Genomic DNA, 14,102 nt, shown 5'->3' with positions numbered 1-14,102 from the left:
AATTGATATGGCAATTTTCTTGACCAATGGTCAAAAATAAAGTTTCACTGACATTTTTGGTAAAAGTTGTCCATTAGATTGAATAGAAATATGTATTTTCTGAGTATTGTGACACCTACTACGACCATATCCGTCAGAGATATGAAAAGTGTGCTCTAAGCCAAAAATGTTTGTCCCGGCTATGTCAAAGGTCAAAATTAGGGATTTATTGACAGTTTTATGATTTTTATTACATTACATTATTAGAATATCAATAATAATAATACTTTGCGATTAATTTGAGACCACAATTATCACTTTCTGACCAGTGGTTGTTGAGATATTCATATGTATGGCCAATTTCTTGACAAGTGGTGAGAAAAGGGGTTTCCGTCCACTTTTGGCAAAAGTTTCCCATTAGAGTGTATAGAAATATGGGTCTTCTGAGTAGTTCGACAAAATATTCCAATACACCCAGTAGTTACCAAGTTACGCAAAGTTTTAAACTTTTACCATATTGACCTTTTAGCCCCTTTTTTTTCAGCCAACAGCAAAAAATTGATTTGTATTGATATAAGGAAGCAAAAAAACATTGAACTTGGCATAGTTTGCTAGGGGTGCAGGTAACCCTTTTCCGGCTCCCCAACTAATAGTATATGTATATTTATTTTTATCTCTTTTATCTCTATATAGGCCTAGACCTATATCATATTTCGTTAAATTAACACTTTAATTGGCAGGCCTTGGTATTTCTTGGTAGGTCTTGGTTGGTCATACTAGTACGGCTAGCGACTAGCAAAACCGCTAGAGAGCAGCAGACATTTTAAGGGAATAGAAAAGTGTGACCCTTAAACTGTTTAAAGGGGTCAACTTGCGCACAAATTTACGAACTCTGATTGGCTATTCAGAAAAAACGAATGAATGTACGATCTTCTCTGGAAAATTTTTTCACTTTCTATCTTATTTTTGTGATTTTGACACAATTTCCAAACATAATATGCAAATATATATTTGTCACCATCAACTTTCTAAATAAAAATATGTTCATAAAATTTATTTATTTGTGTTTTAGGCCTAGTAGTATTTTCACCCAGTGACTATTTGTGTACAACGTCACAAACGCGGGATGGGGTTTCCTATGTATGTAAACAAAGCATTTGATGGTGCCAAATTTTATACATTATTTTATTCATAACTTTTGAAATACTCACTTCAAATGCTGAAAGATAAATTGAAAAATATAAGTCCATAGCAGGCCAGGGCTTGGTTGGTAGGCCTACTAGGCCTAGGTCTTGGTTGGTATTTAGGAGGACCCTTAACTTACTTAAATAAGACTTAGGCCTAGGCTAGCTAGGCCTAGTAGTGGAAGTAGGTCTACCTAGCTACCTCCTAGTCCTAGCCTAGGCCCTCTATCTAGGCTAGTAGGCCTAGCTAGCTAGACTAGAGTAGGCCTAGCCTAGACTAACTAAACTAGGCTACCTCATAGGCTAGGCCTACATACATGCATGATGCCTAGGCCTCTCAAACTTTGTCCAAACAGCTTCGTTATCGACGGCTAATTAACAACAAAATAAACACATACCGATGATGTATGATGTATTCACACTCTGATCTCTCTCTCCCCCTCTCTGCTGGCTGCTAGCTCGCTGCTGCTAAAAACATGTACTGTACATGCACATACAAACAAAAACAAAAACTGTCTGCTGCTGCTGCTGCTGCTGCCGAAACACGGTTGAATGAATCCGTACCTACCATGCGCAGTGCGCACAAATCAAAATCAAAATAATAATTCTCTGCTGGATTTAAAAGACTAAAAACTATTTCCAAATTGTTACTCTTGAGGGCGTTCATCAGAGAACATGCCTGGTTTTTTTTTTAATTTTTTATATAGGGCTAGGCCTCAATCTACCAGTATATTGTACTACAAAATATCACGTTAGTATATGCCGCCGTCTAAAAATATTACTAACTAGGCCTAGGCCTACTGTAGGAAGGAATCCCTAGACCGTCCTCTAGCTAGGACTCGGAGTATAAGGCCTATCTAAGTAAGGCCGGGCCTAGGCAGTAGTAGGCCGCCTAAGGCGAGGTAGGCTAATAAATAATGATGATGGGGTGGCGTACTCGTTGCAGTCAATAGTGACTTCATCAGTACCAGAGAAGAATCCTTAGAAAAAGAAACTTCAGAAACAATGTGGGTCAAAATCAACATTGCAGGGTGTAAAACCTTATATGTCGCTGGCTGTTACCGAGCTAAGGTTAATGACGAGACCGCTCTCGACGACCTTGATGATGCGTTATCAAAGATCTCAAGCCGAGTCAACAATCTCATTCTGGTTGGAGGTGATTTCAACTTACCAGGGTGGGACTGGGCAACCAAGTCAATTAAACCAAGAACTCCTTACCTAAACCTCCATAGCAAGTTTGGAGACATACTTGATGACAACGGCCTTACACAAACTGTTGAAGAACCGACCAGACTAAACAATACCCTTGACCTGTTCCTGATCAATAGACCAAATCAAATTAACCGAACACAAGTTATGCCTGGTATTAGTGATCATAACGCTGTCTACACTGAATTGGATATCAAGCCCACTCGAAAGAAACAAATTACCCGAAGAATACCCCTATATAAAAAAGCAGGATGGGCAGGACTTCGGCAACATGCTGAGAAACTTGCAGACGTCATAGTTGAAGCGGAGTCTAGTACCACCACAGATGAGCTATGGAGTATGGAACCTCTTTAGAGATGGCTTGCTAGAAGGTATCCAACTATTTATCCCCCACAAAACTACAAAAACCAAAGACTCGCATCCATGGATAGACATAGGCCTCAAAAGAAAAATTAGGAGACGAAACCGGGCATTCAAAGCCAGTAAAAAACATGGAAAAATTAAAGATGAAATTAGATTTAAGAACCTAAAAAAGTCTGTTCAACGTGACCTGCGCAAAGCCTATTGGAAATACATAGAAGATATTGTCACCCCACAATCCTCAGACATAAATATCTACAGTAGTATGAAAAGATTCTGGACCTTCATCAAACACAAGAAATCAGACTTCAATGGTGTTTCACCCATCAAATCAGATGGAAAACTGATGACAGATCCTAAACAGAAAGCTAAAGCCCTTAATCATCAATTCCAGTCGGTCTTCACAAAGGAATCCACTTTTGAAAGTAGCCAAGCCTCGTATAATTACCCAAGTATGCCCAACATAGATATCTCAACCCCTGGTGTACTCAAACTACTTAAAAATCTAAACCCAAGCAAGGCTCCAGGACCGGATACTATCAGCCCAAGAGTATTGAAAGAATTGAGTGATGTCATCGCAGATCCTCTCACTATCATATTTAGGAAATCACTTCGTGAAGGCAGTGTCCCCAAGGACTGGAAAAATGCAAACATCACCCCGATCTTCAAAAAAGGTCAAAAATACAACCCAGCAAATTACCGCCCAATCAGTCTCACATGTATAGCCTAAAAAATGATGGAACACATAATCTACAGCAGTATAATGTCACATGCAAGCCACTATGATATCCTCTACAACCAACAGCATAAATTTCGCAGTAAAAGATGGTGTGAAACACAGCTTCTAGAATTTGTACACAACATCGTTACAAACATGCAGGATGGGTACCAATCAGACGTATGCCTACTAGATTTCTCCAAAGCATTCGACAAAGTCGGCCATCTAAGACTTGCTGAAAAGCTCCGCTGGTACGGAATCAATGGCGAAACTAACAACTGGATCAAAGACTTCCTCAACAACAGGCAACAATCGGTAGTGATCGACGGTGTTTCTTCTGGTAGCGTACCAGTTACCTCCGGCGTACCACAAGGCTCTGTTAGGACCGTGTCTTTTCCTATTCTTCATAAACGACATAGCTGAACATTTAACATCCTGTACACGACTATTTGCTGATGATACCTTAATCTACATGACCATAAGTAGTGAAGCAGATGCGAAGTTGATGCAAAAGGATTTGGATACCTTATCACACTGGGAAAAAAAATGGATGATGGAATTCTACCCCGAAAAATGCCAAATCATAACCATCACACGAAAGAAAAACATCATAAAGTATCCATATACCCTCCATGGTCACCAACTTGCACATGTAGACCACGCAAAGTATCTAGGAATAACAATTTCCAATGACCTCAGATGGAATAAACACTTGGAAAACGTCGCTGCTAAAGCAAATAACACACTGAATTTCCTCAGACGTAACATAAATATCAAAAACCCCAAAGTAAAAGAACAAGCCTATAAATCACTTGTACGACCAATCCTGGAATATGGAAGTGTAGTCTGGGACCCCCACACAGATGTTCTAAAGAAAAAAGTAGAGAAAATTCAACGCCGTGCTGCAAGATTCACTCTCAGTAGATATGAACGTACAGCCAGTGTCAGTGCCATGCTCCACGAACTATCTTGGAAAACCCTGGCTGAAAGACGTCAACTCTCAAGACTATCAATGTTCTACAAGATACACAACAACCTTGTTGCAATTGATATGGACAAATTCTTAAGCTCCAAAAACCTCACTGCCTCTTCTCGCACAGAAAACAGCCAAGCATAGTATTCCACGCTCAAGTCGGGACTATCATCGGATGTCCTTCTTTCCCAGAACGTCAAGAGATTGGAACATCCTAGCAGAATCAACTGTAAAGGCACCAACTTTTAAATCATTTAAGGGGGTTCTTTACGAAAACTAACCCACTTGCACCACATCCCACCAAAGTGCTATAGTCTTCAAGTCTGAAGTTTGCACTAAATTGGAAGAAGAAGAAGAAGAAGAAGGGTAAATAACTAGCCTGCTGGCTGGAGACCTAGGCCTAGTAGGCCTACTAGTACTACTACTACTAATACTACTACAGTACTACTTACTAGGCTAAGGTAGCCTAGTCTAGGTTTATTAGTTGTACTGTTGTAATTTGTTTGAGTGCGATAATATTAAAGACACTATAAGACGTACGTTTTTTTTACATAATTTTAAGGTCACACACTACATTTTATGAAAAATAAATACTAGTTTAGTACTATGGACCTATTGCGATATTTTTTTCGTCTTTTAAACGGTTACAATTGTGAAAATTAAGTCGATTCTAATAATTTTACCAGCCCGCTATAAATCCCAACAACATGCTTCACGCGCGGATTGATATTTTCATATTGTGATGTGATGCACCCACTTCGACCGATCATGTGAAAGGGTAAACAAATAAAAAACCGTTACTTTTCAACGAAAATACCAGATCTTCCCCAATTTGTATTAATGGATTCTTCCAAAAAAGGAAAGACAATTAATTCAGCAACGAGACAATGTCAGACTAGGCCTATAGCTAGTGTACGATTTTGGAACGTTTCCGCTCTTTACCAGCTAGTCCGATGACCTAGAGTGGCGTACGCTTCAACTGTAAATTGGATCCCCACACACAAATCAACATAACTTGTGTTGAGAAGGTCCAACAACGTGGAGCTAGACGCAATGTCCCCGGAACCACTGGTAGGTGGCCCTGTACACGACTAAAGCTTTAACAGGACACATTTAATACTTTCGTATTTCCATCCGGATCACCTGGGCTCCTATTTGAAGCTGTCTTCTTGTGCGACGTTGAATGAGACACTGCTAGCAGAGCCAGCTGACTGGAGGACTAGACCAGTACAACTCTTTGGGAGTGTAGCCATCTTCTGTGATCCTCCCTCCTACCTGTCAGTAGGGTAGATACATCGCATTCGGCCCCTGGCCAACTCTTGGTGCGCTATAGCACGAGCCTGGGTACTCTGGGAGATTGTTCTTGACTACTCTGTCCAGATATCAGATGTTGCGCTGCCTTCTTGCGATCTGCCGGAACGATCAAACGGTGGAGACATGCTATCAGAATTGCTTGAACATCCTGCAGCTGAGGAGCATTCGTACTTACAATTTCTCCTCGACAGTGTTGATGGTCGATAGGTTCAGGAGTGTTTTCCCCTAACCTATTTCGGCTTTACACTGATGACCACCGTCTGTTGTTGGAGTCCGATGGGCCCTACCTCGCCTGAGGAGTTACCTGGACCCTTGAATTTGTTGCCGTAATCCCAGGACTAGCAGCAGAGGTTACCTGGGTACCTTGAACGAAAGACTGGGTGGAGTGTCCCGATATTCCGGTACCACTCAAGAATCTACATAAGAGAACTGACCAGGCGTGTTTGATGCAACCCCCTCGGGACTGCATGAGGATGGGTTAGTATGTGGTCTATTGACATCGTAAAGGGGGTGTCCGTTTCCCAGCCTCGGGACGTTGTGCAGGTGGTCTTGACTCTTGTCCCAATCCAGGGCTGGTGGGAAAGTAAGGTTGATCCAGTCTATCCTTGCGAGGCTCACAGTAGATAATAGAGTCCTTGTTAGCGGGAGTTAAACTGGCCTCCCAGGTTACGTTAAGGTGTTCATTGTGGTCACAATCCCCACTAAATGAAGTCAATCCATAGTTGAGTAATAAAGTAATATTAGTAAATTTCACTTTTTCCAATCCCTTTATACCTCCTATGTTGTCTTGGGTGATATACTCTTAACAGGCTCTCCAGTTTCTGGGCACAAGCAGCACCTATACCAGGCACTTGGTGTAGGTCAATGCAATGTCACAGAAATTAATAGATACTAGTCTAGATTTTGGAGGCATGTTACTCATTTAATCACGTTTTCGCTCGCAGCGCCAATGTTGTAATTTGGCCAAGTGTAACAATATTAACACAAGGAGGTTTTTTTCAATGGATTTTTAGGCGATAAAAAAAATATTTATAATTTTTTTTATGCATATACTGTAGTAACGTAGGTCAATATTTTAAGAACATTTTACAGTAAATTTTTTTCTCATATGACCCTCCATTCAGGATTTTTTAACTAACACGATGTCCGGAAATTTCCCAATAACGCTATGTTATTTTTGTTGTTTGATTGAATGGTCACGACTGTTTGTCATCTCAGCAAGATGGCCTCTGAAGCACAATCGTGTATAATGCCTACTAATACTGATTTTATTTTACATTTCAGAATTAGAAAACATCTGTTTCAACAGGAATTGTCAATGAAATTACTATTGCCAACATTCGCTATAATACTAATAACAACATGTATTACTGCCCAACTTCTGGGTTTATTCATTTTCATAAAAGGGTTCCTACCAATCAAACAAATACCTCCAGGGCATGCATCACACAGTGATGCTGCACCAGAGCCTAGCTATCCTACTGCCAACAATGATGGTGTTGCACCAGAGCCTAGCTATCCTTTTGCCAATGATGTTCTGAGACGGCCTATGTTTGGACGACTTGTCTTAGTGCTTATTGATGCTTTTAGATGGGACTTTGTGCTTGGGGACAAAAAGAGAATGATCTTCACACAACAGTTAATTGACAGTGGATATTCTTTAAGTTTCATCGCCAAAGCTCATTCTCCTACTGTCACAATGCCCAGAGTAAAGGTATTGCCAGTAATTAATTTGACTTTTTCTATTACTGTACTTGTATGATTTATGAGTTTTATAGAAAAAGAGCAATTTTCCATTACATTATTATATGACCAAGTTTAATTCCATCCTTGGATATAATACAACTCACAAATTTATGCTAAATATGGATAAGTAAGTATAATCTCACCTCTTAATTTTCACATTTTGTACCCAGACCCCCTAAGCATACTTTGGTCATTTATAATACACATTTAAATCTCAACTAAAAAATCATGTCAGATTATATATGTACCCACAGAGTCTTATGATTCTTTTGCTAATTAAATTCATCTTGCAATAAGGATTTATTTTTTAAAATAATTTTCCAACAGGCATTAACATCAGGAACAATTCCTGGATTTGTGGATGTTATCCTGAATGTTGATTCCAAGGCTCTATTGGAGGACAACATTATTTATCAACTTAAAGTGGCTGGATATAAGATGCTGTTCTATGGAGATGACACATGGATTAGACTCTTTCCAAACAGCTTTGATGAAGTGGATGGAACAACATCATTCTTTGTGTCTGACTATACAGAGGTGAGTACGTACTTGCAGATTTTAGGCCCAGCTCTTGTACTGTTTATTCAAAAGAAATCAAACCAAAATTACACTCAAAATTTGATGATGCTACATACATAGGCAAATACGATAAAAGTTTAAATTCTGTTTTAGTGAGAAGTTGTCTAATCGATTATTGGTCTGCTTTTAGGTTGATGACAATGTAACGCGACATTTGAAGCCAACACTTGCAAGGGAAGATTGGGACGTCCTCATCCTACATTACCTAGGCCTTGATCACATAGGACATATTGGGGGACCAGCAAGCCCCCTTGTACAACCAAAACTGCAAGAGATGGACTCGGTATTATCCATGATTTATACATCAATGGAAAAAAAGGATATGAATAGGGAGCTTCCATCTTTATTAGTTTTGTGTGGAGATCATGGAATGAGTGAAGCTGGTAGCCATGGTGGTGCATCGCCTAGTGAGATTCTCACACCGCTTGTCATGCTAAGTTCAAAGTTAAATTCAATTGAAGGTAAATGTTATACATATTATATTGCTTGCAGGTAACAGCGGCTAACAACATACACACACAATTAAACAATACAGTAACTTGTGTCCAAATTTAGAAATTAGAAACATTTTATTTTTATACTGCAGAAGCATGAATTAAATTTAATGTGTTTAGCTTGGCATTGTATAGTCCCTTTTTTTATTTATGATCCTCAGTTACTATTTATTACTGAAAAAAATTGCACAAAATATAAAACTGTCTATATTTATATTTGTACAGGCTCTTCATATCCATATGGTGAGGTTCAACAGATTGACATGGCGCCCTCTTTGGCTATTATGTTTGGTCTTCCAATCCCACAAAACAGTTTAGGAATCATCATACCTGAAGTGTTGAACCTGTTCCCATTGAGGCAACAATTGAGGGCGCTACAGCTGAACAGCGATCAGTTGATGACATTAATGAAGCAAAGTTTTAATCAGGCGATATATGGTAACATTTTAAAATTTGAAATTTAATATAATGAATGATTTTATTTAGCTTTGAATATAGAAATATTGATATCATAATATGATAAGTACACATGACATAATTGTTTAAAAATTGTATGGTGGTATCAAAATGCTTCACGAAAAAAGTCACAAACTTGGAAAATGTGGTTTGGAATCTAAGTCATTATTTAAATACAACTTTAACATAAATGTGCAAATTGACTTTTCAAATATTTAAATCATGAATGACTTACATAGATAATGCAATTTAAAATTCACAATTAAATGTATTCAATTTAAAACCGTGTATCATACATTTTCAAGTCTTTTTTTTTAAAAGTAAACAGTAAATTTGAAAGAAGACATATTTTTATAATTTAATTATTTGTTTCATACTTTTTTCCCCATATAGATGATATTACTATTGATTACCAACACATAATTAAAATGCATGCTGGATGGCTTAATGAATATGCAAATAAATCCACATCTGCTGCTTCAAAGGAAGTGGCTTCAAAGATTGTTGACAAGTATTTTAACGTTCTAAAGATGATGCAATCCAAGTTATCTGAAACTGTTACAAGATATGATGTCCATGCAATGATTTGTGGGATTGTCCTCTGTTCAATGGTAAGAAAGGACACAGAACAGTAAATATGATTAGAACGCCATTAGAAGTGGAGTGGAGCTGTAGCTTGGTGGTTAACGTGCTTGCCTTCCAATCCCAAGGTCCCGGGTTCAATCCTGACCTAGTGCAGGGTTGTAACTCATGACTCTTTCAACTCCACTTCCTAAGCCTCAAATGAGACTTAGTTTATAAGCACGATAAATTATTAAATAGTTTATCTATCCTGTAATTGGCGAGTTACTCGCTGTTGGATAAGTATGAATTTGGACATTTCTGAGATATTCAAAATGGAAGACATGAATACATGAATAATACTAAGTTTTTCATACCATCTCAAGCACTTTATGCCTGAAAGTCTTGTATTGAAACAGTTTACACACAATACTAATTCTGCATGGCTTCAAATTGCAAGGATTCACCTGATATAATTGTATGTTGAAAACTATATATAAATATTAAATTCAGATGTTAAAGTAACTTTTTAAATTTTGCAGGTGTTAGTTCTAATTGGAGTAGCACTTGCCTACACATCTTCCAACTCAACACCAATAAACTTCCATGTATCAAAACTGTTCTACCTTGGATGTTGTTGCTTAGCAATCCTAACAACCCATGTGACAATATGTACTAGTGGATTAGATACAAGTGATATGCTGTGTAATGGATCACCATCTGCTATCATGCACTCCACTGCTTTTGTTATAACTGTTGCAGTTGCCATATATATCCAGATATCAATACTTGTGTCTCTCAATACCTTCAAAATCTTGTCTTTTGTAAGTAAATGGAAAAATCATACAATGGTACTCATTAAAACAAAGATGTTGTCAAATGTAATCATAGTTTAGAATTTTAAGCATATTGAATTATTTACAACTTGTTTATAGCAACTATTTTGTAAGAAGAAAAGGACAGAAGAAAACATTTTCTTACCGAAACTACCATAATGATGTACATTATTTATTTATTTATTTCATTCTTTATCATCATTTTTCAGATAAGGTCACTTTCAATATTAGAGAAGTTTCTTCTATTAGGGAGTGTAACTCATACCATTAGTCTCATGTCCAGTAGTTTTGTAGAGGAAGAGCACCAAACATGGTATTTCCTGACCACAACACTGCTGGTTGGATTGTTTGTTCATAGCATTCAAGTTCAGAGGTCGACGGATGCTAAATTAATTTTTGTAATCCTACTCATTTGCAGAGTGTTAAGATCATGGAATCAGACAGGAATCAAATGGGCTAATTTACCTGATATTGGGGACTGGCTCGTCAGGTAGTAAAACGTTTTGGCCATTTTCATATATTTTAATTTAAAACTTATGATTTTATTGTTTTTGATTTTACATTTACAAATTTGCATAGTGAATTGTCAGTATACTCGTCAAGATTCATTTGTAATTAAATTAAGATTTTTTCCCCATAGTAATGACAAAATAATCCTCTTATTGACAGGCCTATCAAGCTAAGACTGTACAATATACTCCTGTGTTAAATTAAAATACATGTAGTAAATTGTTTAACATACAGTATTTGCTGAAAATACATTACTTTATTCAACCAAAGCAAGTTGTTAGATTTCTTTTGGTTCAACCATCATACAATACATTATGTCCTGTGAGTCTTTGGGTGTGGAGTTTGTTTTAAGACATAGAGTAGGAAAGAGTTAGAATGTATGATACAGTCAAGCTGCAACTTGTAAAGCTCTGTCTACACTATCAAACTAGTTTGACAAAAAAGTGTGATGTACCCAAATATTGTAGTGATATGACATCATCATGTCCATATATGGGCACATTACATTTTTTGTCGCATAAAGTTTGATAGTGTAGACAGAGCTTACGGCAGTCTCTTTATTATTATATTTCTAGTACATGTTTATTATTATTATTATTATATCTTCACTTCTTCTCCAGACCTGAGAATGCAATTTATCTTTCTGTGGTCCATGTATTGTCACTTGCAGCAGTCTACGTCATTTTGTCAGAACGTCCATTTTCACCTTCAAACATCTTAATTCTGTTGTTTATATGTCTATATCGACATGCTGTAGGAAACGTAGTATTACCAGTGTTGGTACCATCATCATACAAGTAAGTTTACTGCATTTAAGTGTATCATTTGATTGGTTGATTATACAGCCTGTGCCATGCATTATTTGGATCCATCCTCACAATATTTGGGGTACAATGGACGTTTTTACTACTCAGTGATCAAGTTGCAGACGTCATATTTTTAATGGACCTAACCTTTGACGAAAACATTTTTTAATTTAGAAACGTTTTGGATTGTTTGTTCTACACATATAATGAATGTTTTGTATTTGTTGAATTAAATGGAGAGAATATTTTCATTCATTGAAAGCCTGACTGACCGTACTTATTCAACTCGACTCCACCACTTAATACTTTTTCTTGTTTCTATTTCAGAGGAATTGCAGAGGCACGAATAACTTTTGTGCTTTTGCTGCTCAAGATATTCAGTGCAATATTCAATTATCTTCCAAAAATTTCAAAACATTTATTAAAAAACAAATCACAAAGTAGTACTAATAATAATAGTGGAACTAGACTTCTTAGCATTTTATATGAGAGTTTCATATTATTTGTGGTGCTGTTACTACGGCCACATAATACAACTGTTGTCGCCATGACTTTGTTTATTCAACGAAGCCTAGAAGATATTTTGTTTAAACTGCCTCTCAAAGCCTGGAATTGGAGTCTAATTTGTTTCTGGATGGGCCAAACTACATTTTATCATCAGGTAAAAATGTTTTGCAATTATTTTTAGATTAGACTAGAATTTAAGCAAAAGACAGAATTTCAAATAGAAATGTTTAATAGTAATTTTTAATTTTAAAAAAACTTTCTGTTTTAGGGAAATTCAAATAGCATCGCTACTATAGATTTGTCATCTGGATATGTAGGATTAGACTCGCATGATCCAGCCTTTGTTGGGACTTTTTTACTGGTAGCCACCAATTTTGGTCCTGTGTCTTGGATGCTCACTCTACTTAAACAGAGTACATACAATTCTCACAAAATGTAGGTATTATAATCTAAAACTCTGTCTACACTATCAAACTTTATGTGACATATATGGACATGATGATGTCATATCATTACCATATTTGGGCATATCACTACCATATATGGCCACATCACACTTTTTTTGTCAAACTAGTTTAATAGCGTAGACAGAGCTTAACATTGCCATTGTATGTTGAAATTTAATACCTGGTTATCTTTTAATACTTGGTGACTTGCAAAGAAAGAGTAGCTTCTTTTTCAAACATAATATCAATTTCATTTTATAGTGATTCAACAGCACTTCCTCAAGCGTTCCTGTCACTAATGATGTGTCGTGCATTACCATTGGCTGCGTACACCATAGTAGTTTCATCGCAACGGTACCATCTCTTTATCTGGAGTGTCTTTTCGCCTAAGTTACTTTACGAAGCAATGCATACGTGTGTTTTAGTAATGTTTATCATTTTTGGAAGCACATTTTATTTGGTGTGTTATTGTACAAGACCAAGGTCTAAATTATCTAAAAAGAAACATAACTATAAAGTAAATTAAAGTGTTTATTTCAGTAGACACTTTCTCTGCATTTGTTTACGTTTTGTAAAAATAGTGCATATATATTCACATTTTTACCATTTAAAGATATAAATAAATATTATCGCAATTTAGGCCCATATAGTATTTGTTTTTTACACTAAATTAGATCGAAAAAACGTAGGGAAAGTTTTTAAATTGAATTACCGTACATCATGGAATTTATATGGATGAGTTGCCGGCCATCATGATGTTTATGAATGATCCAATATGTGATGTCTCATGTATGCATATTTCCCCATCTATCCATCATAAAAAAAAAACAATTTATACTATGTATTCATTCCTATACCTAGAGTATTGCTCAACTTATGTATAGTCAATACAACTTTAATTTTATACTCACTGGGCCCTATTGCTTTAAATAGCAGGGCAAAGTGTACTATTTATTTTAATGTATATAATATGGATTTAAATACTTATATTTTTCTATTATTATTTCTTTCTAAAATGTCTTTAAATAAAATGCAAAGAATAAAACTATTCTGTCTGTAGTACTTTCTTACTGTAGATAAAAAGTGTTTAACATTACCGCCTTCAATTTTGGATTCCAGTTAAACTTGTATGATAGTATATTACCAGCCACGGCAATATACCTGATTGATATAACCATCAACAAAACAGACAAATACTATAGTTACTAAACAATACATAGTCAATCAATCTTTTCATGTATATCATCATATCATTGCTCATGGCACTGTACAAACAAAATCCGTGCAAGTGAGCTAGTTTTGAGTAGGGTCTGTCCCATCAAATGATGAGTGTAAAGGTTTCAGAGCCAGGTCCAATAAAGGCAATCTAACAACATGATACTGACCTCTTGCCAAGATAGGAACTCAACAGTCCTTTGATCTTA

At 36.6% G+C, this 14,102-nt stretch overlaps 2 protein-coding genes across 3 annotated transcripts in view; one reads left to right on the top strand and one right to left on the bottom strand.

Annotated features, from left to right (window-relative positions):
* Positions 1–1,672, bottom strand: part of LOC144845437 (protein O-linked-mannose beta-1,2-N-acetylglucosaminyltransferase 1-like) — a 73,354-nt gene extending 71,682 nt beyond the window's left edge. The window contains exon 1 of the mRNA XM_078702777.1: positions 1,562–1,672. The gene's annotated coding sequence lies outside the window, so the exon portion shown is untranslated. The remainder of the gene's footprint in view (positions 1–1,561) is intronic.
* Positions 1,673–1,831: 159 nt separating this feature from the next.
* On the top strand, positions 1,832–13,741 carry LOC144845423 (GPI ethanolamine phosphate transferase 2, catalytic subunit-like). Of its 2 annotated transcripts, XM_078702747.1 has the most exons (12): positions 1,832–1,914; positions 7,022–7,451; positions 7,811–8,020; positions 8,193–8,523; positions 8,782–8,994; positions 9,406–9,623; positions 10,116–10,397; positions 10,619–10,899; positions 11,540–11,716; positions 12,053–12,386; positions 12,501–12,667; positions 12,940–13,741. In XM_078702747.1, the coding sequence occupies exons 2-12, from the start codon at positions 7,056–7,058 to the stop codon at positions 13,202–13,204; spliced, it is 2,874 nt and encodes a 957-aa protein (XP_078558873.1). In that variant the 5' UTR covers positions 1,832–1,914; positions 7,022–7,055; the 3' UTR covers positions 13,205–13,741. The 2 variants fall into 2 exon arrangements, with proteins under 2 accessions (XP_078558873.1, XP_078558872.1); XM_078702746.1 differs by lacking the exon at positions 1,832–1,914 and having other exon boundaries at positions 6,752–7,451.
* The last annotated feature ends 361 nt before the right edge of the window (positions 13,742–14,102 follow it).

Source organism: Antedon bifida, chromosome 6 (genome assembly GCF_963402885.1).
Source record: "Antedon bifida chromosome 6, ecAntBifi1.1, whole genome shotgun sequence".
In the NCBI taxonomy this organism is placed as follows: domain Eukaryota; kingdom Metazoa; phylum Echinodermata; class Crinoidea; order Comatulida; family Antedonidae; genus Antedon; species Antedon bifida.
The sequence above is the reverse complement of the archived record's forward strand: the minus strand, read 5'-3'. Positions and strand labels throughout refer to the sequence as shown.

Coding starts and splice junctions, on each gene's coding strand:
- LOC144845423 (XM_078702746.1), top strand. CDS start 6,930: ATGGTCACGACTGTTTGTCATCTCAGCAAGATGGCCTCTGAAGCACAA. Junction 8,021..8,192: donor TTGTGTCTGACTATACAGAG/GTGAGTACGTAC, acceptor GTCTGCTTTTAG/GTTGATGACAATGTAACGCG. Junction 12,668..12,939: donor ACATACAATTCTCACAAAAT/GTAGGTATTATA, acceptor TTCATTTTATAG/TGATTCAACAGCACTTCCTC.